Source organism: Lissotriton vulgaris, chromosome 3_1 (genome assembly GCF_964263255.1).
Source record: "Lissotriton vulgaris chromosome 3_1, aLisVul1.2, whole genome shotgun sequence".
Lineage (NCBI taxonomy): Eukaryota > Metazoa > Chordata > Amphibia > Caudata > Salamandridae > Lissotriton > Lissotriton vulgaris.
In genome coordinates, this window is record NC_141689.1 from 950873121 (window position 1) to 950900164 (window position 27044).

General features: G+C 44.5%; 1 protein-coding gene across 3 annotated transcripts in view; it reads right to left on the minus strand.

Moving 5' to 3' along the window:
* The window catches only part of QNG1 (Q-nucleotide N-glycosylase 1), an 85288-nt gene that overhangs the window by 24609 nt on the left and 33635 nt on the right, over window positions 1-27044 (minus strand). For all 3 annotated transcript variants that reach the window (XM_086961304.1, XM_086961305.1, XM_086961306.1), the window contains 2 exons: window positions 25870-26129; window positions 21346-21541 (listed from right to left, as the gene is read on the minus strand). In XM_086961304.1, coding sequence (XP_086817430.1) covers window positions 21346-21541; window positions 25870-26129 — 456 coding nt within the window. The remainder of the gene's footprint in view (window positions 1-21345; window positions 21542-25869; window positions 26130-27044) is intronic.

The window sequence follows — 27044 nt, forward strand, 5'->3', positions numbered from 1 at the left end:
GTAATTGTTGATAAATACCCGTTGCCTAAAATCTCAGACATGCTCATGTTACTAAATGGTGCAGAAGTTTTCTCAACAGTCGACCTTAAGTCGGTGTACCATCAGATTTTGTTGGATGAGGAGTCAAAAGATTATAAGTCTTTCATTACGCCTTTTGGAACATTTAGGTTTGGGCGTCTACCTTTCGGGTTAGTATCAGCAGCTTCAGTGTTCCAATTGGCTCTTGAAAAAGTATTAAAAGGTCAAAAAGGAGTCAAAATTTATCAAGATGACGTTTTGATCTATGGGAAAGATGTGGAAGAACACGATCTAAGACTAAGAGGTTTTAAGTAAATTTGACTTGCATAACCTCACACTCAGGATTGATAAATGCAAATTCAGGAAGTCCCAGATTGATTACTTAGGACACACAATCTCTGGAAAAGGTGTTGAACCTAAACAAGATCTTGTTGACTCCTTGAAAACTTGCCATCTCCCAAAAATAAAGAGGAATTGATGAAGTTCCTAGGGATGGTGGAGTACTATAGCAAGTTCGTCAAAGGGTTTGCTGCAAAGTGTATCAATATGCGAACGCTGTTGTGCAAGGGTGTTGATTTTGAGTGGAGTGATTTGTGTGAAAGTGAGTTTGTGAAAATAAATGCGCTACTTAAAAATACTCCCAAGCTCAGAAGTTTCGATCCTAAGAACAAAACCTTTCTTATAACAGACGCTGTTCTTCAACAGGAAAATGAGAGTGGAACAAATGTCATACTTTTTCATTCAAGAAGTCTCAGGGGGGCGTAATGTCGCTACTCTGTCATTGAGAGAGAAGCTTAGGCTGTGCACTGGGCTACCAAAAAGTTAAAGAATCTTTTGTGGGGTACAAAATTTATCGTACGCACCGACCACAAACTGTTAGTAGAAGTCTTTAACAAGAAAGGCATTGATGCCATATCCAGCAGAATTTCAAGGTGGGTAGTTGACCTACAGGGTTTTGATTTCAGAGTTGAGTATCTACCTGGAGCACAGAATTGCACGGCTGATGCACTTTCCAGGTTAGTTATACCAAATGAAGATTATATTGACCAAGATTCACAAGAAGACTTTGAGTTGGTGTGTAACATTGAAAAATATGGTATTAAAGAAACTAAATGGCGTGAGGAATGCAAAACAGATGAAGAACTCATCTATACTTATTGACACTGGTTGGGATAAAAGGAAACAAGGTGTATCGGAAAGATACTGGAATGTTAGGCATGAAATACCAAATGTTGATGGGTTAATTTTTCGTGGTACCAGGTTAATACCACCAAAATGTTTTCGTGATGATCTTGTTAAGTTGGCCCATCAGGGTCATCAGGACATATCCAAAACCAAGGAAACCATAAGACTTAACTACTGGTGGGCAGGTATGGATCTGGATGTAGAGAGACAAGTATGTGAGTGCATTCCTTGTACTCTGAGTGAGAAAAGCTTAAAACCAAGGGGCCAACCTATGGTTATAAGGGAGCACCCAACTAGGCCTTGGGAAGAATTGGCTCTTGACATTTGGGTCCAGTAAAGTGCAAAGATCGTGAATTATATATTTTTGTACTCATAGACTTAGTTTCCAGGTTGCCTGAGATCAAAATGACCAAATGTATAAACACTAAACATGTCATAAGTTTTTTAAATAGATGTATTTGCTAGAGACGTTCTTATGGGCGTATTTACTAATTGACAATGGAGTGCAATTTGTGTCCAGGGAAATGGATGAGTTTTTAAACAAGTGTTCCATAAAACATAAACGTTGTTCTCTGTACCATCCAGAAAGTAATGGAATGGTAGAACGCTTTGTTAGAGTTCTTAAAGAATCCATTGCTTTATCTGAACAAAATAATGTTGATTGGAAAGAAGGTGTGAACAAAATTGTTGATATGTACAGGATAACACCTCATGCTACTACTGGATGTACTCCATTTGTCTTGCAAAAAAAAAAGACAGCTTAACACTCTCATAACGCCTTTCTGGGTTAATGACCTATTGTTCAAAAAAGGTTTTGAAAGAGTTCCTCCAAGTGGATGGAAAGATCGTGAGTCCAGCAAAATATTAGAACGCAAGTCTAAATTTGATGAAAGGAAAGTAGTTAAGAAAACTCATGTTCATGCTGGTGATTGTGTCATGATAAGAGCACCTTTTGGTCGCAAATCTTCTGATTTGTTCAAGAAAGTTCACAAAGTGGTGAAAGTTCTCACTAATGCTGTGAAAACAGAAGATTCCAGAATCTGGAATCTTAATATGGTGGTTGTAGTGAAGAATCCCCATGTTATTAAAAACCATGACATGTCTTTGCATGATTACACATTCACTTCCATTTCAGGGTCAGTGAGTTCTCCACCAAGCTCTGTTTGTGTGAAAACTAGAAGAATTATCAAAGTCCCTTCAAAATTTAAAGATTATGAAATGAAGTGACTTGTTTTTTTTTGTTTTTTCTTCTCTTTCTTGTTTTGTTATAAGGAGGGATGGTGTGTAACATGCGCCTATGCCTATTTTATTCTTAGTATGTATATAGTAGCCTTGTATCTTTAAGTGCTGATCCATGCCTTTGCTCACTAATGTTGTTTTATGATTATCTCCTTGGTGATAGAACACTGAGGAAGTTTGGGAGTCAGATGCATCAGACTGATTGGACTGGACGGATGGGATCCTTATTTCTCTATAATAAACATACTTCATTTCAACCTCAATCTGAACCTTTTACTTATTGAATTTATATGGATTTTATAGAATGGATAACCTGTTTCAAGGTTGGGGTGATGGCCAGGCATGGTCGGTAGGTTGTGAAAGAGGAAGAGGAGGTAGACTGCTGCTTAGGACCTCAGCTATCATTAGTGCAGCAACAGTATTTTAGTACATTTCTGTTATTGTTATTGTTTGATGATTTTCTCTATTATATGTTTCACATTTATTGTGGATTATGAGCTACAAAAAAGTATCCATGAAATTATCTCAAAACCTCCACCTCTGCACACAGCCCTGTCTCTCCTGTTTGCCGATCCTTGCCATAAAGTTTGCTGGCGGGGGGGGGGGCCCGACTTCAAAACATTTTTCTTTGGGGGGGTCTGAGCAAAAAAGTTTGAAGACCATTGATTTAGAGGGTAACAGACAGTAGTTCAGTGTACTTGTGGCATCAGCACTTTTCAAAGGTCCAATTCAAATGGCTAGTTGGTGACCAGAGATGGATTAGTACTGGCTGGTACTCAAGACCATCAGGAAACTTCAGGATCTACTAGTCAATGTCAAGATTTTTTATTTTGTGCTTCTCATAGGTGTGATAAATTATCAATGGTGCACAGTGTACCTGTTGGACCTAGCCCTTTTTGCGGGGTTATCCCCTAACTTTTAGCCTTCTTCCTCCTATTTATTCGGACTTGGGTTTTTTTGGGCTTTAAGACTCATGGCACTTTACCTAACAAGCACTAAATTGCATATGCTCTTTGGCTAAATTATATTGTCATTAGTTTCTCCATAATTGCCATATTTAAGTCCCAAGTAAAGTGCACCAGGTGTGCCCAGGGACAGGGTGCAGTGTATATAAAAGGGGGGACTTGTACTGTTGTGTTTTAAATGTCCTAATTGTGGAATGCTGCTAATTTCGTTTTCGGTAACATGGGAATTGCCTTGAAATATCTTTTCCCTTTGGGAGTGGATAGAGATTTGGAGTTTGGGATCTCTGAACTCACAATTTAAACGTGTATCCTTTGATGAAGTTGGTTTTTGAATTGCGCTTTTGAAAATGACACTTTTAGAAAGTGGGCATTTTCTTGCTTAACCATTCTGTGCCTTTGCCTGTCTGAAGAATCAAAGTCTGGGTTAGGGTGACAGTTGGGCTGTTTGTGCATTTACTCTAGACAGTCACACAAATGGAGCTGAGGTGTGCCCTGGATATCCTGATGGCCCATCACCAGGCTGGTGGGTCTTCCTGAGCTAGAGTGGCAGTAGAAGTTGTCACTGACACCTGAACAGGGCTGTGCCTGTCCTAACACAAAGCTGTCTCCACCCCCCTGTAGTGTGTCTGGAGCCAGGTCAGGGAAAGGCAAGATCGTGTGCACTCCCAAGACATTTCTTCCTACTTCAAAGCCAGAAAGGGGAATAAGTATTGGACATCTGACACTCTCAAATCACAATACTGCTGGACTAAAGGACATTCTGACAGGAAAAATAGCTCAATGCTGTGGAAGGAACTGCCTGTTGCATTGTTGTGCTGGCCTGCTGCATGCTGCTTCTGTCCTGGGAGTGAAAGGTCTTGGCTTTGCTTTCAGTATCCCTCTTCCAAGGTTCTCCATGGGCTTGTACGTGCGTGCCTCGTATTAAGAAGTCTCAGGGCCATCAAAGACTTCACCTACAAGTCCCTGGGCTCCTCAGCTAAGAACCCTGACTTGTCTAGTGGTGCCAAATCCAGTTCCTGTACCCTTGGACGTTCAAACTGTTAACAACATCCACACATCAACTCTCAGCAACCGTTTTATTCGACACAGCGCAGCCGTGTGGCAAAAAAAAAGAAGAATTCGAAGCATCACCCCTGTGTGACCAAAGAATCGATGCAGCACTGCTGTGCAGCTGAAACATCACCACAGCCTGAGTCCAAGCACTGTGTCACTGAAGTCTGTGGAACCCACTCCGACTCACACACAGCCCGTGCTTTGTGGCTGGTGAATCAACACATCGCCTGCTTCATGGCTGTCAAATTGACGCAGCTCCTGCTTCTCCGCCACCACATCAACACAGTGCATCTGGATTTTCGATGCAACATAGTTTGACGTTGTCTCCTCATCTATGTTGCCGAGCAATATGGAACCGAAGCCGCATGTCGGGAGTTCGACACAACAACTCTCCTTCCACTAAGGAACAGACGCATCACCTCCCTGACAGTAAGGAATCAACACATCACGTCCCCTGCATAGCAGTAAAGAACCAGCGCATCACCTCCCCTGGAAGTAAGGAAGCAACGCATCACTTCCCCTGGGAGTAAGGAACCAATGCATTGCTGTGTTTTTCGGGTGCCTCACCTCCCCTGTGCCTGTTTTCATCTTTGAATTTTGAAGCATCCCAGGTTCTTTGTGTTAAAAGTAATTCGTTCGTAGATTTCTATGGACTACCTTTGCTTAACATTTGAAAAGTGACATCTTTACTTCAGCATGCTGGATTTATGTCATTTTGGTCTTGTTTTAATCGGAAAATACTGGCTATTTTTCTAAACTTGTGTGGTCTCTTTTTATAGTGTTTTCACTGGTCTACCATGTGTGTATGTACAAATGCTTTGCAAATTTCCTTCAGGCTTAGAATTAACATTGATGAAATGGCAACAGTACTTTCAACAGCCCTATCAGCTGAACAACAGTCTTCTGGAGAGGTCAAAATTAGTTTAGAGGGTGTTACTGAGCAGAGATGTGGCTAGGTTCATATTCCAGACCCGAAGGAGAGCTACAAAGTATAGACTGTGTAGAACTATAACACTGCATTGCAGTCATTGTGAACAGAAAACACAATTTTTACTGTAGGCACACACACAAAAACCACAGAATATATCATTCAATTGAGGGAATTAAGGAGTTCAGGTATAAATTACTTAACACAATTTTACCAAAAAATGTCAGCAGGTTTTCCTGAGGTGCAAGTAAAAAAGGCATGTTCCCAGGCTATAAACGGCTGCTTAGGCATTCAGTCTCACCATAGGTCAGTGAGGATGTGGCATTCTCATCAAGTAGGTGTGGGAGCGTTCTTGGGTGTACCACAGTTTGACAGTGTAGTATTCTGCTGGGACAACCAAAAAATCAACAAGTGGTGTTCGGATCGCAATAGAACCACTGCAACCAACAGGGATCCACGATCCTGGCGGTGGCGAGGTGGTCTGATGGCAGCAACATGCAATATGCTGCTGCTGCGGCACTGCCAAGCATATCACAAGTTTACTCACATCCACCCTTTTCATGGCAGTGAGCCCGCCATAAAAAGGGTGGTAGTGAGAAAATTTAGAGGGTCCTAAAGGGCACCCTGTTCACTCAGGGCCATGGGATGCATGCAGGGGGGCACATGGCGTGCCCCCCGTCTGCATGCACCCCCTTTCCTGCACGGCATGGACTGTATAGCCCATGCCGTGCAGGAACCGGATTTGGCATTCCCATTGCGGTGCCTTTTTAATAGGCACCACTGTGGGAATGCCAAGGACTGCCCACCAGACCACAAGATAACTCATAATCTGGAGGGCGGCCTGTGGTCACGCTTGGCAGTGTGGAAGTGAGGCAGTGGAATGGCAGACCACTCCCAAACTGCAAAACTCATAATCAGGCCCTAAGTCTTCAGCACCTGAGGAGGTGGTAAGGCTCGGTATCAATGCATATATTTTGCTACTCTTTTCCCTTTGCACGCAGTTCTGGTTTTTGGAATTGAGAACCGTGTTATTTGTCATGTATACAACTGTCAGTGAAGAGATTAGGAAATCATTGTAATGGAAAGAACACAAGGCACCATCAACCTCCAGCATAACCAGCAGCAGACTAATGTAGTTAGTGAAAAGAGAGTGAGCGAGGTGTGGCTTCATCAGACATTATGTTGGATGCTCTTTCCTAGAGCTCCGTGATCCCGGCCACCCAGTTCCTGTCAAATCTCTACCCGGGGCCAACCTGAATGTGCCATCCTGGGGCTCCGCCCATTGAAGGAGTTTGGGGGCATTGATTTGGGGCTGACAGCAGTCAATTACGCCATCTCTGGAAACTTCTGCGGCACTATACCGACTGTGACGGCCTTCCTGAAACCTGCAGCCTGCAACCGGTCCACCGCCTAGGGACAATCACCCCACACGACTTCAGCTCCCGCAAAACATCGGTGCTGCCCGCCTTGTCTCAGACTCCCTGAGCAGTAAGACCCAGCGGAGCACCTTCTTTCTCAGTGTAACAAAAGCCGCACACGTGCGAAGGACTGCAGTGGCCCCCCATCATGCGATCTACACCAGGCCCAGCCAACGCACAGCACCCGGCTTGAGATGCCCCAGGGCCATCCATTGGTAGTACGACATCTGTGGCAACCTCTTTGATCCGTAATGCCCATGGTCAACCTTCCACCTCTGGGATGGCCGGTCTGCACCATGTTGGGGCACCCATAACTCCTGCAACGCCTGCCTGACTTAACCCCCCTGAGGAGAGAGGACCCCGTGGGGCACTTTCTACCCTGAAAAGCAGTGTTTGATACATAAAGGGAAAACTGCAAGGATTTCTCTGCATGGTGTGCATTGCGCCCAGCCATTCCGTCCGCAGGGCCCCGAGATCGGCACCGAACGCTGCAACAGTACTGAGACCAGTACCCTCCATCTTGAGGTGTTTCTGCGCAGACTTCATTCCTTGCAGCATCTGTGGGACTGGTGGCTCTTCTGGTAGGGGGGGGGGGGTGGGGGGGGGGGCCCGACTTCAAAACATTTTTCTTTGGGGGGGTCTGAGCAAAAAAGTTTGAAGACCATTGATTTAGAGGGTAACAGACAGTAGTTCAGTGTACTTGTGGCATCAGCACTTTTCAAAGGTCCAATTCAAATGGCTAGTTGGTGACCAGAGATGGATTAGTACTGGCTGGTACTCAAGACCATCAGGAAACTTCAGGATCTACTAGTCAATGTCAAGATTTTTTATTTTGTGCTTCTCATAGGTGTGATAAATTATCAATGGTGCACAGTGTACCTGTTGGACCTAGCCCTTTTTGCGGGGTTATCCCCTAACTTTTAGCCTTCTTCCTCCTATTTATTCGGACTTGGGTTTTTTTGGGCTTTAAGACTCATGGCACTTTACCTAACAAGCACTAAATTGCATATGCTCTTTGGCTAAATTATATTGTCATTAGTTTCTCCATAATTGCCATATTTAAGTCCCAAGTAAAGTGCACCAGGTGTGCCCAGGGACAGGGTGCAGTGTATTTAAAAGGGGGGACTTGTACTGTTGTGTTTTAAATGTCCTAATTGTGGAATGCTGCTAATTTCGTTTTCGGTAACATGGGAATTGCCTTGAAATATCTTTTCCCTTTGGGAGTGGATAGAGATTTGGAGTTTGGGATCTCTGAACTCACAATTTAAACGTGTATCCTTTGATGAAGTTGGTTTTTGAATTGCGCTTTTGAAAATGACACTTTTAGAAAGTGGGCATTTTCTTGCTTAACCATTCTGTGCCTTTGCCTGTCTGAAGAATCAAAGTCTGGGTTAGGGTGACAGTTGGGCTGTTTGTGCATTTACTCTAGACAGTCACACAAATGGAGCTGAGGTGTGCCCTGGATATCCTGATGGCCCATCACCAGGCTGGTGGGTCTTCCTGAGCTAGAGTGGCAGTAGAAGTTGTCACTGACACCTGAACAGGGCTGTGCCTGTCCTAACACAAAGCTGTCTCCACCCCCCTGTAGTGTGTCTGGAGCCAGGTCAGGGAAAGGCAAGATCGTGTGCACTCCCAAGACATTTCTTCCTACTTCAAAGCCAGAAAGGGGAATAAGTATTGGACATCTGACACTCTCAAATCACAATACTGCTGGACTAAAGGACATTCTGACAGGAAAAATAGCTCAATGCTGTGGAAGGAACTGCCTGTTGCATTGTTGTGCTGGCCTGCTGCATGCTGCTTCTGTCCTGGGAGTGAAAGGTCTTGGCTTTGCTTTCAGTATCCCTCTTCCAAGGTTCTCCATGGGCTTGTACGTGCGTGCCTCGTATTAAGAAGTCTCAGGGCCATCAAAGACTTCACCTACAAGTCCCTGGGCTCCTCAGCTAAGAACCCTGACTTGTCTAGTGGTGCCAAATCCAGTTCCTGTACCCTTGGACGTTCAAACTGTTAACAACATCCACACATCAACTCTCAGCAACCGTTTTATTCGACACAGCGCAGCCGTGTGGCAAAAAAAAAGAAGAATTCGAAGCATCACCCCTGTGTGACCAAAGAATCGATGCAGCACTGCTGTGCAGCTGAAAAATCACCACAGCCTGAGTCCAAGCACTGTGTCACTGAAGTCTGTGGAACCCACTCCGACTCACACACAGCCCGTGCTTTGTGGCTGGAGAATCAACACATCGCCTGCTTCATGGCTGTCAAATTGACGCAGCACCTGCTTCTCCGCCACCACATCGACACAGTGCATCTGGATTTTCGATGCAACATAGTTTGACGTTGTCTCCTCATCTATGTTGCCGAGCAATATGGAACCGAAGCCGCATGTCGGGAGTTCGACACAACAACTCTCCTTCCACTAAGGAACAGACGCATCACCTCCCTGACAGTAAGGAATCAACACATCACGTCCCCTGCATAGCAGTAAAGAACCAGCGCATCACCTCCCCTGGAAGTAAGGAAGCAACGCATCACTTCCCCTGGGAGTAAGGAACCAATGCATTGCTGTGTTTTTCGGGTGCCTCACCTCCCCTGTGCCTGTTTTCATCTTTGAATTTTGAAGCATCCCAGGTTCTTTGTGTTAAAAGTAATTCGTTCGTAGATTTCTATGGACTACCTTTGCTTAACATTTGAAAAGTGACATCTTTACTTCAGCATGCTGGATTTATGTCATTTTGGTCTTGTTTTAATCGGAAAATACTGGCTATTTTTCTAAACTTGTGTGGTCTCTTTTTATAGTGTTTTCACTGGTCTACCATGTGTGTATGTACAAATGCTTTGCAAATTTCCTTCAGGCTTAGAATTAACATTGATGAAATGGCAACAGTACTTTCAACAGCCCTATCAGCTGAACAACAGTCTTCTGGAGAGGTCAAAATTAGTTTAGAGGGTGTTACTGAGCAGAGATGTGGCTAGGTTCATATTCCAGACCCGAAGGAGAGCTACAAAGTATAGACTGTGTAGAACTATAACACTGCATTGCAGTCATTGTGAACAGAAAACACAATTTTTACTGTAGGCACACACACAAAAACCACAGAATATATCATTCAATTGAGGGAATTAAGGAGTTCACGTATAAATTACTTAACACAATTTTACCAAAAAATGTCAACAGGTTTTCCTGAGGTGCAAGTAAAAAAGGCATGTTCCCAGGCTATAAACGGCTGCTTAGGCATTCAGTCTCACCATAGGTCAGTGAGGATGTGGCATTCTCATCAAGTAGGTGTGGGAGCGTTCTTGGGTGTACCACAGTTTGACAGTGTAGTATTCTGCTGGGACAACCAAAAAATCAACAAGTGGTGTTCGGATCGCAATAGAACCACTGCAACCAACAGGGATCCACGATCCTGGCGGTGGCGAGGTGGTCTGATGGCAGCAACATGCAATATGCTGCTGCTGCGGCACTGCCAAGCATATCACAAGTTTACTCACATCCACCCTTTTCATGGCAGTGAGCCCGCCATAAAAAGGGTGGTAGTGAGAAAATTTAGAGGGTCCTAAAGGGCACCCTGTTCACTCAGGGCCATGGGATGCATGCAGGGGGGCACATGGCGTGCCCCCCGTCTGCATGCACCCCCTTTCCTGCACGGCATGGACTGTATAGCCCATGCCGTGCAGGAACGGGATTTGGCATTCCCATTGCGGTGCCTTTTTAATAGGCACCACTGTGGGAATGCCAAGGACTGCCCACCAGACCACAAGATAACTCATAATCTGGAGGGCGGCCTGTGGTCACGCTTGGCAGTGTGGAAGTGAGGCAGTGGAATGGCAGACCACTCCCAAACTGCAAAACTCATAATCAGGCCCTAAGTCTTCAGCACCTGAGGAGGTGGTAAGGCTCGGTATCAATGCATATATTTTGCTACTCTTTTCCCTTTGCACGCAGTTCTGGTTTTTGGAATTGAGAACCGTGTTATTTGTCATGTATACAACTGTCAGTGAAGAGATTAGGAAATCATTGTAATGGAAAGAACACAAGGCACCATCAACCTCCAGCATAACCAGCAGCAGACTAATGTAGTTAGTGAAAAGAGAGTGAGCGAGGTGTGGCTTCATCAGACATTATGTTGGATGCTCTTTCCTAGAGCTCCGTGATCCCGGCCACCCAGTTCCTGTCAAATCTCTACCCGGGGCCAACCTGAATGTGCCATCCTGGGGCTCCGCCCATTGAAGGAGTTTGGGGGCATTGATTTGGGGCTGACAGCAGTCAATTACGCCATCTCTGGAAACTTCTGCGGCACTATACCGACTGTGACGGCCTTCCTGAAACCTGCAGCCTGCAACCGGTCCACCGCCTAGGGACAATCACCCCACACGACTTCAGCTCCCGCAAAACATCGGTGCTGCCCGCCTTGTCTCAGACTCCCTGAGCAGTAAGACCCAGCGGAGCACCTTCTTTCTCAGTGTAACAAAAGCCGCACACGTGCGGAGGACTGCAGTGGCCCCCCATCATGCGATCTACACCAGGCCCAGCCAACGCACAGCACCCGGCTTGAGATGCCCCAGGGCCATCCATTGGTAGTACGACATCTGTGGCAACCTCTTTGATCCGTAATGCCCATGGTCAACCTTCCACCTCTGGGATGGCCGGTCTGCACCATGTTGGGGCACCCATAACTCCTGCAACGCCTGCCTGACTTAACCCCCCTGAGGAGAGAGGACCCCGTGGGGCACTTTCTACCCTGAAAAGCAGTGTTTGATACATAAAGGGAAAACTGCAAGGATTTCTCTGCATGGTGTGCATTGCGCCCAGCCATTCCGTCCGCAGGGCCCCGAGATCGGCACCGAACGCTGCAACAGTACTGAGACCAGTACCCTCCATCTTGAGGTGTTTCTGCGCAGACTTCATTCCTTGCAGCATCTGTGGGACTGGTGGCTCTTCTGGTAGGGGGGGGGGGGGGGGGGGCCCGACTTCAAAACATTTTTCTTTGGGGGGGTCTGAGCAAAAAAGTTTGAAGACCATTGATTTAGAGGGTAACAGACAGTAGTTCAGTGTACTTGTGGCATCAGCACTTTTCAAAGGTCCAATTCAAATGGCTAGTTGGTGACCAGAGATGGATTAGTACTGGCTGGTACTCAAGACCATCAGGAAACTTCAGGATCTACTAGTCAATGTCAAGATTTTTTATTTTGTGCTTCTCATAGGTGTGATAAATTATCAATGGTGCACAGTGTACCTGTTGGACCTAGCCCTTTTTGCGGGGTTATCCCCTAACTTTTAGCCTTCTTCCTCCTATTTATTCGGACTTGGGTTTTTTTGGGCTTTAAGACTCATGGCACTTTACCTAACAAGCACTAAATTGCATATGCTCTTTGGCTAAATTATATTGTCATTAGTTTCTCCATAATTGCCATATTTAAGTCCCAAGTAAAGTGCACCAGGTGTGCCCAGGGACAGGGTGCAGTGTATATAAAAGGGGGGACTTGTACTGTTGTGTTTTAAATGTCCTAATTGTGGAATGCTGCTAATTTCGTTTTCGGTAACATGGGAATTGCCTTGAAATATCTTTTCCCTTTGGGAGTGGATAGAGATTTGGAGTTTGGGATCTCTGAACTCACAATTTAAACGTGTATCCTTTGATGAAGTTGGTTTTTGAATTGCGCTTTTGAAAATGACACTTTTAGAAAGTGGGCATTTTCTTGCTTAACCATTCTGTGCCTTTGCCTGTCTGAAGAATCAAAGTCTGGGTTAGGGTGACAGTTGGGCTGTTTGTGCATTTACTCTAGACAGTCACACAAATGGAGCTGAGGTGTGCCCTGGATATCCTGATGGCCCATCACCAGGCTGGTGGGTCTTCCTGAGCTAGAGTGGCAGTAGAAGTTGTCACTGACACCTGAACAGGGCTGTGCCTGTCCTAACACAAAGCTGTCTCCACCCCCCTGTAGTGTGTCTGGAGCCAGGTCAGGGAAAGGCAAGATCGTGTGCACTCCCAAGACATTTCTTCCTACTTCAAAGCCAGAAAGGGGAATAAGTATTGGACATCTGACACTCTCAAATCACAATACTGCTGGACTAAAGGACATTCTGCCAGGAAAAATAGCTCAATGCTGTGGAAGGAACTGCCTGTTGCATTGTTGTGCTGGCCTGCTGCATGCTGCTTCTGTCCTGGGAGTGAAAGGTCTTGGCTTTGCTTTCAGTGTCCCTCTTCCAAGGTTCTCCATGGGCTTGTACGTGCGTGCCTCGTATTAAGAAGTCTCAGGGCCATCAAAGACTTCACCTACAAGTCCCTGGGCTCCTCAGCTAAGAACCCTGACTTGTCTAGTGGTGCCAAATCCAGTTCCTGTACCCTTGGACGTTCAAACTGTTAACAACATCCACACATCAACTCTCAGCAACCGTTTTATTCGACACAGCGCAGCCGTGTGGCAAAAAAAAAGAAGAATTCGAAGCATCACCCCTGTGTGACCAAAGAATCGATGCAGCACTGCTGTGCTGCTGAAAAATCACCACAGCCTGAGTCCAAGCACTGTGTCACTGAAGTCTGTGGAACCCACTCCGACTCACACACAGCCCGTGCTTTGTGGCTGGAGAATCAACACATCGCCTGCTTCATGGCTGTCAAATTGACGCAGCACCTGCTTCTCCGCCACCACATCGACACAGTGCATCTGGATTTTCGATGCAACATAGTTTGACGTTGTCTCCTCATCTATGTTGCCGAGCAATATGGAACCGAAGCCGCATGTCGGGAGTTCGACACAACAACTCTCCTTCCACTAAGGAACAGACGCATCACCTCCCTGACAGTAAGGAATCAACACATCACGTCCCCTGCATAGCAGTAAAGAACCAGCGCATCACCTCCCCTGGAAGTAAGGAAGCAACGCATCACTTCCCCTGGGAGTAAGGAACCAATGCATTGCTGTGTTTTTCGGGTGCCTCACCTCCCCTGTGCCTGTTTTCATCTTTGAATTTTGAAGCATCCCAGGTTCTTTGTGTTAAAAGTAATTCGTCCGTAGATTTCTATGGACTACCTTTGCTTAACATTTGAAAAGTGACATCTTTACTTCAGCATGCTGGATTTATGTCATTTTGGTCTTGTTTTAATCGGAAAATACTGGCTATTTTTCTAAACTTGTGTGGTCTCTTTTTATAGTGTTTTCACTGGTCTACCATGTGTGTATGTACAAATGCTTTGCAAATTGCATCTGAGGTAAGTCTGACTGATCATGCCAAGCTACCAGGGTTATCTTAGCTGTGTGACTCCCTTACCCTGAGTGAGGGTCCCTTCGTGGACAGGGTGCAAACTTCTGACAACTAAAGACCTTGTTTCTAACAGTACCAATAACTGGAGACTATAGTTTACGGTCAGACAGCCATAACTTAGGAGTTTTATGTTTTGTTAGAAAGATGGTTTAAACAATCCAGGAGGTCACACACCGAATGACTAACCTAGAGTCAAATGTGGAAGGTAAAAAGACTGGTGTTCCTCTTGAACATAAAAGTGTGCATACAGGGTTCCCAAGCTAAGGGGGATTTATTCACTACCAGGATGATCAGGCAGAGTGGAGAAGAGGCTTTTATTTATTTTTATTATTTTTTATTTATTTTACTGAGTTTAATATAGCGCAAACGTGACCGCGCTTTACACGAGCGCCAGTTGCATTACATGAGGACACATTCATTTTTGTTAAGCACAGGGAGATTAAGTGATTTGCCCAGAATCACAGGATGTTGCGCGTCCTTGCCGAGACTCGAACCCGGTTCCCCAGATTCAAGGTCGACGCCCTAGCCATTAGGCCAACTCCTCTCCCCCAGCGCCCAAAGGTAGGGTTGAGTTCAGAGAATATGACTGGCTGTGATAAAGCATAACATTAAGAAAGGCAGCCTCACTCTGCAGGTTCATCTGTGGGTCTTTTGCCTACATTTTACAGGGATGTTGTTCCTCTTGGCATCACTTCCTTGAGTTAATCCTCCAGACAGATTGCAGGTTCAGCTGGGTCATGAGTTTTGTGTAAGGGTAATGTAAGCAACAATCACAATAAACCAGATTCTTATTCCTCCTACAAGACAAAAAAGATTTAGACAGCTCCTCATATCCTTCAGGCTTAGAATTAACATTGATGAAATGGCAACAGTACTTTCAACAGCCCTATCAGCTGGACAACAGTCTTCTGGAGAGGTCAAAATTAGTTTAGAGGGTGTTACTGAGCAGAGATGTGGCTAGGTTCATATTCCAGACCCGAAGGAGAGCTACAAAGTATAGACTGTGTAGAACTATAACACTGCATTGCAGTCATTGTGAACAGAAAACACAATTTTTACTGTAGGCACACACACAAAAACCACAGAATATATCATTCAATTGAGGGAATTAAGGAGTTCACGTATAAATTACTTAACACAATTTTACCAAAAAATGTCAGCAGGTTTTCCTGAGGTGCAAGTAAAAAAGGCATGTTCCCAGGCTATAAACGGCTGCTTAGGCATTCAGTCTCACCATAGGTCAGTGAGGATGTGGCATTCTCATCAAGTAGGTGTGGGAGCGTTCTTGGGTGTACCACAGTTTGACAGTGTAGTATTCTGCTGGGACAACCAAAAAATCAACAAGTGGTGTTCGGATCGCAATAGAACCACTGCAACCAACAGGGATCCACGATCCTGGCGGTGGCGAGGTGGTCTGATGGCAGCAACATGCAATATGCTGCTGCTGCGGCACTGCCAAGCATATCACAAGTTTACTCACATCCACCCTTTTCATGGCAGTGAGCCCGCCATAAAAAGGGTGGTAGTGAGAAAATTTAGAGGGTCCTAAAGGGCACCCTGTTCACTCAGGGCCATGGGATGCATGCAGGGGGGCACATGGCGTGCCCCCCGTCTGCATGCACCCCCTTTCCTGCACGGCATGGACTGTATAGCCCATGCCGTGCAGGAACGGGATTTGGCATTCCCATTGCGGTGCCTTTTTAATAGGCACCACTGTGGGAATGCCAAGGACTGCCACCAGACCACAAGATAACTCATAATCTGGAGGGCGGCCTGCGGTCACGCTTGGCAGTGTGGAAGTGAGGCAGTGGAATGGCAGACCACTCCCAAACTGCAAAACTCATAATCAGGCCCTAAGTCTTCAGCACCTGAGGAGGTGGTAAGGCTCGGTATCAATGCATATATTTTGCTACTCTTTTCCCTTTGCACGCAGTTCTGGTTTTTGGAATTGAGAACCGTGTTATTTGTCATGTATACAACTGTCAGTGAAGAGATTAGGAAATCATTGTAATGGAAAGAACACAAGGCACCATCAACCTCCAGCATAACCAGCAGCAGACTAATGTAGTTAGTGAAAAGAGAGTGAGCGAGGTGTGGCTTCATCAGACATTATGTTGGATGCTCTTTCCTAGAGCTCCGTGATCCCGGCCACCCAGTTCCTGTCAAATCTCTACCCGGGGCCAACCTGAATGTGCCATCCTGGGGCTCCGCCCATTGAAGGAGTTTGGGGGCATTGATTTGGGGCTGACAGCAGTCAATTACGCCATCTCTGGAAACTTCTGCGGCACTATACCGACTGTGACGGCCTTCCTGAAACCTGCAGCCTGCAACCGGTCCACCGCCTAGGGACAATCACCCCACACGACTTCAGCTCCCGCAAAACATCGGTGCTGCCCGCCTTGTCTCAGACTCCCTGAGCAGTAAGACCCAGCGGAGCACCTTCTTTCTCAGTGTAACAAAAGCCGCACACGTGCGGAGGACTGCAGTGGCCCCCCATCATGCGATCTACACCAGGCCCAGCCAACGCTCAGCACCCGGCTTGAGATGCCCCAGGGCCATCCATTGTTAGTACGACATCTGTGGCAACCTCTTTGATCCGTAATGCCCATGGTCAACCTTCCACCTCTGGGATGGCCGGTCTGCACCATGTTGGGGCACCCATAACTCCTGCAACGCCTGCCTGACTTAACCCCCCTGAGGAGAGAGGACCCCGTGGGGCACTTTCTACCCTGAAAAGCAGTGTTTGATACATAAAGGGAAAACTGCAAGGATTTCTCTGCATGGTGTGCATTGCGCCCAGCCATTCCGTCCGCAGGGCCCCGAGATCGGCACCGAACGCTGCAACAGTACTGAGACCAGTACCCTCCATCTTGAGGTGTTTCTGCGCAGACTTCATTCCTTGCAGCATCTGTGGGACTGGTGGCTCTTCTGGTAGGGGACCCGGCCGGCCCTACTGTGCACCCAGAACCAGGATAGCAATAACTGGCACCTCCCCCCGCATATTCCTTCTTCCTACTGTACTACTGCCCCACATTCCGGTTCACTCCTCCACCAAGAACTATCTAAGGCCTGCGGTGGTGAACCCAAGGAGAGCTTAACATATTTTTAAAGCAGGAGCTCTATGTTCGCCATCTGTAGTGCAGAGCCCCTTGTGGTTGGTTCAATAGCTGTGCTTTGTAGCTAGAAAATTATTTTTAAAAAGTCTTAAAGACATGATGATTTTAAAGAATAAAACTGAATACGATTTTTAAATGACAATCACTTGTATTAAAAATTGTACTGTGTGATTCAATGAAACATACATTTGGTTATAATTATTAGTGATTTATTTCTTGACAATGGCAATAGGGGTGCTTTTTGTATTTGGATATGCTGACTCCTTCATAAAGCCAAGAGGCCCACATTTTATATTTTTGAGATTTGACCCGTTGACAAAGTCAATAAGTCTGCCTTACTTGCCTTACTTAATGCAAAAAGAACAATTGATGGACAGAATGCAAAACAGTGTCATACATCCACCCCAGTACAGAGATCTGGGCCTAAATCCATAGTTTTTTCGCTCACCATGCCATTCCAGTTTGGACCCAGCCATATGCAAATCAGTCTTGACCCTGCACCCAATGGGAAGAGTCCAGCCCGAACTGCCAGCCCAGGTCCTCTCTGGACTGGAAACAAGCATCCTAGGACCGGTTTCGGGCTTTCAGCCCTCATCAGCCAGGATAGCTTGACTCCAGTGGCATGGAGAGCACAGGACCCACGTCTGGCATACTCGTCCCACTCGGGGATGGGTATGCCCAGATGTGGGCTCCTTGCTCATTGAGTCACTGGATTCAAGCTAGCTTGGCTGAAGAAGAGTGACATACCCTGAAACGGGTCCCAGGATGCTTGTTCACGGTCCAGGGAAGACCTGGCCTGGCATTTTGGTCAGGACCGTTCCGATGAGGCACAGGGTCAAGAATGATTTGCATAAGGCTGGGCCCAAACTGGGGTGGCGTAGTGGGCAAAAGAACGATGGATTTAACCCAGATCTTTTGACTGGGGGAGAATGTTTGCATTGTCAGCATTTCGTCCATAATTTGTTTGCTGTATAATGACACTCTTTATACTGTAACTTTACATAGTCAGCCGTGTGCACCTGCAGGGGTTTGGGCGCCAGTCCTTGTGCCCAACCCCCACCAGCAACAATCCCCCACCACAGGCCAGGTCTGGGGCCTACCCAAACAATGCGCAACATGGGGTTGGACACAAGTGCCCAACCTTCCACCACACACAGCCAAAGTCAGTGTGTGGCGAGGGTCAGTTGTCCACAGGTTGTTGGATGCAGGGACTGACTGCAGGTGAATTTCAGTGGATTTGTTCGTTTCATACGGTATGTTTTACATTTTAAATAATGAAACCACTGAATTTCACCAGTTATAGTTATCTCAAGAAACTATCACTCGTGCCCTAAAGTAATATAACTCGCGCCCGCCATGCACTGCCATTTACCCCACCTGATACATCACTCATGAGACGATCTACGAAATTACTAACATCACTGCAACATCTGAAATAATATTGTTTATGAAAACACTGTGGATGGCAAGGTTGCCCGTTATAGTTACTAATTTTTCTCGGCCCCTGCTTGATGGCTCATCCCAGAACATTCCAGAAAGGAGCTGAGGTGGATGAACTTGTTTTTTGGAAAGGTCAATCAGTGCCAAAGTTCTTAGCAAAATAAAATACGCTCATTGTGAAAACACTGACCTAACTATAACTATGCAGTGGCGACCGCTCTACACATCATATCAGGGGTGTGACTTTATTGACCAATATACTAGGATTTTATTCTGCACCCTCTGTTTAGTGTCCATTATGTAATGTAAAGTATTGGCTTTTGAAGTATCTAATTTGAAGTATTCTGAAGAATGCAAAACGTTGCTCTAAATGTGCAGATTTAATTTAAGACACAGTAGAACAAGAAACATTGAACTGCATACTCTACAAGGAATGTGTAAATTGTGTAAATGGTTGTCATAGATTCCACTTCATGCTTTCTAAATGCTCGAATTATGCTGCATTAGTGCCACACGTGTTTTATTAAGGTAGACAGCCTGCTGTTTTGATTTGTTCCAAAGTATTTGCTGGGAATTTCTTTCTTGAGTAGCTGGGCAGAGGTAGACCAGAATGTCCCCTAAGTGTGTACCCATTTCAGAGCATAACATTTTTTCTCATACATTCTGTCCCCACAGTTGAGACTAGTCTATAACCAGTTCTAATTTGCTCAATGTGGCAGTGAACATGAAATGTTCACTGAGAGTGCTTGCTGATCCTAGTGAGGAAGGTGCCAATGTACAATTTATTCCAAAATGACAAAGATGTGATTAATATACCTCCGCCACAGCTTATTCGTTCCGTGAAGGGGTTACCTGTGCTGAAAATAATTTTCTGATTGACATTATGGCCATGCAGATTTGCTAGGCTCAGGGCGAAATTTGAACCAATTAAAAATACCACAAAATGTAGGAAATATTTTCCTGAAATTAGAATAACGGACTTGTTAGTGATAATTCAACAGGTTCCATAACCAATGACACTGGGGTGTCGTGTGTCCAGTCAGTGTCTAGTCAGTGCCTATCATACGCTCCTCAATGACTGTGAGAGTTTCTCTACAGGTGGTGCTTCTTTATAATGCTTACATATCCAGGCTTAGCAGTGTGGGTTCTTTGCTCAAATAGGAGGGCCGTTAATGAGATACAAGATGCTCCAAAAACCCAGATGCTGACTGAGAAGACGGTAACAACTTCCATCCCATATCCAACCTCCTCTTCCCCCTGAGAGACACTAAAAAACACATAAAAGAAAATAACCTCCTTGATGACCGCTGGTGGTGCTTCAGGGCTGGCTGCAGCACAGAGACAGCATTGCTACATGTTATGGAGATGTACTGCCCATTCTTGACAACAGCACTCCCCATGGTCAATCACGCCTCCTTTTTCAAATGGAATAGTCATTAGATGGTGTAAGCCCCATCTCACAAATCGCTCACAGCAAATAAAATTGTGAAACTCTCTCATTAGTACCTCACCTCTTCACCAAGGAGTACCCCAAGGTTCCATCCTCTCCCACACAACTTCAGTCTGTTGCACCCTTCAGCTCTCTCTGGAGAAAATCCAACATCTCAATTCACCTACACGCAGATGGAAAGCAGCTGTACCTGAAAGACTCCACGCCGGAGGAAATAACCAATCATGCAGAGACCCTTAGTGCCCTCCAATCCCTGATGGCATGCAATCATCCCAAACTGAACACCTCCCTCCCCCCTGAAAACGAACTTCCTTCTGCTTTCTAGACCACACTGCTCCACATCAGTGTAAGCCCGGCTGGGTACTTCAGTCCTACTTGACTGAAAGCCATCCACGGTGGAAAATGCTAAATCTTTAGTATTTACTCAGGACAAAAATTGTAATTTACACATGCCCACATTAATGCTGTAGCAAAGAGAGCCTACTACCACATTAGAGTGAATAGGAGATGCATGTCTCTTATGCCATTAGATAACTTCAAAATAACAGTCAATCACTAGTCCTCTCAAGACTTGATTATGGCAATTTCCCTATGGACTGGTGTACCCAAAGTTCACATGGCACCACTAAAGGCAGACCTTAATTACGTGGCCTGACTAGTCACTAGTTGCAGAAGATCTGGGAACATCACCACAGTCCTGAAGACACTAAAATAGCTTCCCATAGAAGCAAGAAGAATTTTCAAGCTGGCCTGCTCAGTTCACAAGGCAATACATGCGGGAGCTGCTAACTATCTAACACACAAACACAAAACATACAACAAGCCATCTCAGGGGTTTCCTGCTGTCTCCGAAGCGCAGATTCTCTAAGACTAGAAACGCCCTCATTGAAGAAAGCAAACACCCTGAAACAAGCTTTCTAAGGACTTCCACCCAGATTCTAGAATGCCATCCCCACTACCACTAGAACACATCTGTCTCATGAGATCTTCAAGAAAGAGTTTAAAATCCTGCTCTTTCAGCAACATCTGCAACAGTGACTGAAACAAAATCCTAATGCAATGCCATTATTGTTGGATCATGGACATTATACCATAGGTTACCCTATCTTTTATTGTCTTTCTGTGATTGTATTGTGTCTCTTATTCCTATGTAGCATGCTCTGCTACCCTTGAGGGCCTGATTCGCGCTATAAAAACCTGCAAATAAATAAACCACCACAGTTACAAACCAAAATAAATAAAGAAATAACAGCTGTTACAAACCTTTTCTAAGTTTCTCCATGAGTTCCTCAGAATATCTCATTGCCCCTAAGTGTACTAAGGCTTGTGGAATCCTGTAGTCAGCAAACATGGTCACTGTAGAAATATCGTGAAAACACCCATCTCCTTTTCCCTCCAAAACACTCCATGTATCAGCCACAAGAATCTGGGCCCGTTTGTAGAAAGTCACTCTTTTTCCCTAGAATAAAGAAGTAACACTTTTCAATCACACTTGTACTTTGAATTTCATGCTTTTATCACGCAACTCATTACAGCGGTACTGTTAACTAAGTTCCCTTAATATTCTTTACAGTGGATCGCCTTAAAAGCCCTCATGATCACTTAGAAGAGTGGTAATATTGTGAATCATAAAGAAGCCAATTTGTTTTGCATTTGAGAGAGGTTCCATCTGATGCCCCAACCCTGGCCGGCGATAAACCCCCCACCCTCCTATTCGCAGATGATACGTTACTAGTCTCAAAAACATCCTCCGGCCTGCAAAAATTGTTAGATAGGTTTTGCCACTTTTCTAATTTACGGGGTCTAACGACTAATACAGATAAAATTAAACTGATGACACTCTCCCCTTCCAAACGCTTCAAGAATAGTATCAACCTGAATGGTACCCCCTTGGAAACTGTAGAGTCTTTTGACTATTTGGGGATCAGGATGAATAATCAAATGAAGTGGAATACCCATTTAGCCAAAATGTTCCTTAATCACAGAAGGGTAGCGGGAGCCATTTTAAGAGAACAGCAGCTCTCATCTATTAGACCAGTAGGCCCGGCTATCGTGGTCTATGATGGTATCGTACTGCCTTCGGCGCTCTGCGGGTCGGAGTTATGGGGATTCGAGGATGTTTGTGAGCTAGAGAAATCAGAGAATACGTTTTTCAGGGGTCTGGTATCTCTTCCTCTCTCCACCCCTCTGCCTCCGCTCCCTAGAGACCTGGGGAAGCAGTCCTTCACAAATATTGCTAGATTACGTCCATTATTTTTCTGGGTGCGCCTAAGAAGGACTCCTGAACTTGCCAACTACGCGTCTGCACTGAATGAGATTATCAACCTAGACTCAGGGAATAAGATCAAGTGGCTCGGTAAATTAAAGCAGTTGGTAATAGAAATTGGGTTCAGAGAGGCTTTGGCAACCCAGACCGCGCCAGCCAAGCAAATTATCAAGAAGGCATCCTGGGAATGGGTGAAAGGAGTGGAGGAACGAAAATCCAACTGGGGGACCCTCACTGAACAGTTTTTAGAGCACAAGCCGGTTGCTAAATTTGAGCACTATCTTGATTTTATACAATCTCCCCGAGATAGATTGCTATACACGAAGTTCAGACTAGGGATGCTCCCACTCAACGAATTGGTAGCGGGTTGGAGGAATCATAGCTTGGCTTCTGTGAGCTGCCCAGGTTGCCAAGCGCCATCAGAATCGCTTACCCATTTCCTCTTCGCATGCCCCGCTTATAGGGCTGCCAGGAGGAAATGGTTGAAACCTACATGCAAAAACCTGGGGTTTACTGACTATAGGGCAGCACTACGCACGTTTAAATCAGATACCTCCTCCCTTAGCATGATCTGTGCGTTAGCAAAATATTTGGGCAACGCCTGGCTGATAAGTTCAAAGCTGTTAAAGCACAGTAAGAGTTAGCATCTTCAGGGCCCAAATGTTGTTTATATGTCAATTGTAAATGAATCTGTTTTTTTTGTATATAGTGTATACATTTCTTTTTAACTGATTTTTTGGCCAAACTTTTATATTGTTAACTGTTGTATGAATTGTCGGACTTCCTATTCTTAAAAATACCTTGTTCATGCTTTTATGATATTTTATATCGAATAAAGTACATACAACAGCAATTTGTTTTGCACTCCTAGTAACAACAAAGACGCAAAATAATTCTTCTCAAACAGTCACTGACCTTTCCCGACTACATCCTTTATTTTCAGGGTGTTTAACTTATTAAAAATGAGCAGATGTGATTAACAGATTGTTTTCCTAATAGTAATTGCTAGTGATAACAAACACACCATCCTTCAAGAAAGACACTTGGGACCAATTTTGCAGCGCAGTACAACACGTACCTGGCATAGTGCAGTTGGCAATACTAATATGGAAATTATCAATGGACCTGTGGAAATTTTTAAATGCTGTTACATAATAAGTGCACTTTATTGACGTTGTCAATCCAAAAAGTGCTGGCTGTGGAATGCTGCCTTGTGAACATGTGGCATTTGGCCTTGCAAATCAGATTAGAAGTTCCTCCAATACTAACTTGAAGCTTTGCCTCTCTTTAGCTTGCAAAAAATTGATGGGAATTAGAGATAACGGAGGGAAGGCAAAGATGATTAAAACATCTGATCATAAATGCATTTGACAGGTACTTTTCCTACTGTTGCCCTATCCTGGGGATCGCCATAGGAGGGCGATCCTCACGCAAGGATCCACCCACTAGACACCAAGGAAGGGGGTACCGGCCTCCCAGATATGGGCAACTGTTCCTGCTGTGGATTAGCGGATTGAACTGAGATACTGATAGAACACCAGAGATTGTTTTTAAGAAAAAAGAATGGGGTGAAGGTGGCCTGTCATGGTATGGGCCTGATCCCCACCCATAAAAGACTTAACAGAATTTCTGACTTCCTCATTTGCAGATTGAGGGCTTACCACAAGACTAACCTTCTTGGGGATTTGGGGGGACGGATGCAGAAAATTCACTAGATATCAGAAAATCCCCCTAAATCTGACACCAGAGCGGAGGCAGAGGAGCAGAAGTTACACTGGATGCCAGTTACCAATGTTTTACCACATTGCATTCTCACACTTCTCCCAATTGAAACACCGCCTCCCATGTGTGGGTGGACCTAACACATTTACCATGTGAAGACCTCATTGACACCACATGGACTCCTAATAGTCAAAGTTTTGACTTGTTCCTGTCATAGGGAATAGATGAAAAAAAAAATTGGGTAATGTTTTTATCAGAATTGTTCAAATTCTTGGTGGTTGGAATTTTGTGGATGCCTGCAAGATCCATGAACCTTTCCTCTGCAAAATTTGTGGGAAAACCTGTGAATTTAACCAAACTTTGATATTTGCAATGCATTTTGGGTAAGAAAACTTAGTTGTATCCACATCACCCCACATTGGACTCCCCTGGCATGTTTAGTTTTCAGAAATGTATGGGTGCCGTAGGTTGAGCCCAGGCCCAAATACTGCAGCTAACCACATCAACAGAATGGATCAGTTCCCAAGCCAAAATCTTGATGTTTCGTTGTTCTGTTTTGTGTCTTTTTTATGTCTCGGGCAATAGGCCTAGCCATACACGTGCGTACCACTTTTATCAGGAGTATGGGAACTCAAAATAGTTGAACATTTGTTATTATCAATTGAACTTCTCCCATTTTTAGTTTCCAAACGTAAGCCAATGTACAAGAAAGTACACATTTTGCAAAACACCCTCTAAATCACATGAAAGTATGAGTAACTCTAAATTCAGAGTTGCACACATAATCACTATTCCTAAACTCAGTATCTTAGACTCATTTAACAACATGCATATGTCCATCATATCCCATTTTCACTCATTAGATAGTAACATATGAGTTGATGCATGGTCAGTGCACAATGAAAAATCATTATAAGCTGCAGCTCGATTGGTGACTCTGGATATCACGCTTTTGGAAAATCAACAACCATTATATATCACTATTACCAGAAGTATCCCACGGATATAACAGTACATGAATTCTGTAAATCGGGGCAAAAAATTACAGATGAAAATGTTACCTATTTCTATTTTTTCCTTCTTATTTTCATTATTTCTTTTATTTCAAAGATTAGTTTCATTGGAAATACTATAAGTCATCTATAGAAATGAACCTGTGCTGAATTCTGAATTGTAGCTACTCTTCATAAATGTATAGCTTTCTGGGTTCACTCATGGGTTTCACATGTTTCACAAATGCACAACTTACAAGATGGAGGTGGGTAAACCCCACAAAAAGGAAAAACACAATCGACAGCCACTTGTACAAAATGCCTAGGCTGCGATATAAAAAAAATATTTTTTACAACTCAGACTGTACCTGAAAGCTGTGAAGAGGATGATCTTATTATAGCAAACAATTTGTTGATGCCATTTTAGAAAAAATAAAACACATTTTCTTGCACAGCATTTTTGCAATTTTTCCAAAATAGAGCCACCTGACAGCTTAAGCACAAAGTACCCCAAACATCAAAAATAGGCTTGTCACAGTATGTGTGTATGGGGGTGGGAGCTTCGGAAGTTAAGGGATTAAACAAACTGTAAAAAGCAATGATATAGTGGTCAATGCAATGACAATGGATTATTTAGACCAGCTTCTACAGCATGCCATCCCTATGGTAGATGAATTTACCAACTCTCAATATATAGACTAAATTCAATTAAATAATATGAATTTGTTTGACTATCTAGTCTTATCGTTAGTCATCATTACTTTTGAGGCACAGGGAAAGAAAAGGAAATGAGTTAGCGAAACTGACCTGAAACATTGCCTCATCTCTATAAGAAGGAAAGTTTTCGACCACAATTTGTATTAGTTTCTGTGCACTGTTTTCACTTGCTTTAACGCAGTTCAGGAATGAACCTCCAAAGTTCTTCAGCAGAATAGTTCCAGTTTCATTGAGGACCTGATGTCTCTCTTCAATCATAGGCATGGGCTCATCACTATCAGAACGGAGTATGTGCTTCAGCTCATCAAGGGTCATGGTAGCGAAATATGACGCTTTGGTGAAAGGAATACCTTAGAAAAACAAATTATTTTTTTAAAGAAGACATCCTAGTCCTTCATCCACTGATGCCACTAAATAAATGTATTGACAGTTAAAACAATAACAGGAGTTAGAGGAGTTGAAGATATTTAATTTGATGGCAGAGAAGGAATGTCAGTCACATCAATTGGTAGCAGAATTAACATGCGAAAGACTTTAACCCCCGCTTTCCTGCCCTCAAGCTTGCCCTATGATGGTGTCCTTCCATTTCCTGTGCAGAAAGGGTTGTATTCCCCATTACAGGATGCCAGAAGTTGTTGAAGAGGAATTTACCACTTTTGGATGGAAGAAAAGAAATTGGGCCCGATTCACAAACGTAATCTGAGACAAAAGTCTAACTTTACAACTTTTGGTATTCACAGAGGTCATTAACAAGTCGAATCTTTACGTCTGCAGTCGGGCCGTACTCTCCGCACCGGGGCTGTACTCCCTGGCTCGGGCAGGATGAGGTGTAATTAATGTGCCGGAATGCTAATTTTTACAAAAAAGGAACATAAGTAATGTATGATAAATGGTAAAGGAGGTCTTGAAAATCAGTTTGGGCAGGGAAAAGGGTGTGGCCGGACACTACATCATATTCCAGAAATGTTTGCTCCTTTCCATCATGGTACATGCCGTCCACAATTTGCGCGCCCCTCAGTGTTGACTGAGGTGTCAACACTACAGTCAACACTAATGGGAATGTTGCACTTAAAATATCCTCTCTGAAACATCAGTCATACAATACACACCTTCCAGAGCAATATGGAAATATGGACATCAGGCTTCTGGCTCAAACTAAGGAACTCGCTTTTTTTGTTAGGTGGGTCTGCTGGTGTGACGTAGGTACATTCGCCACACCATCCGAAAGCAGTGATCCTGCTTTGGAAATATTGATTCACACAAGC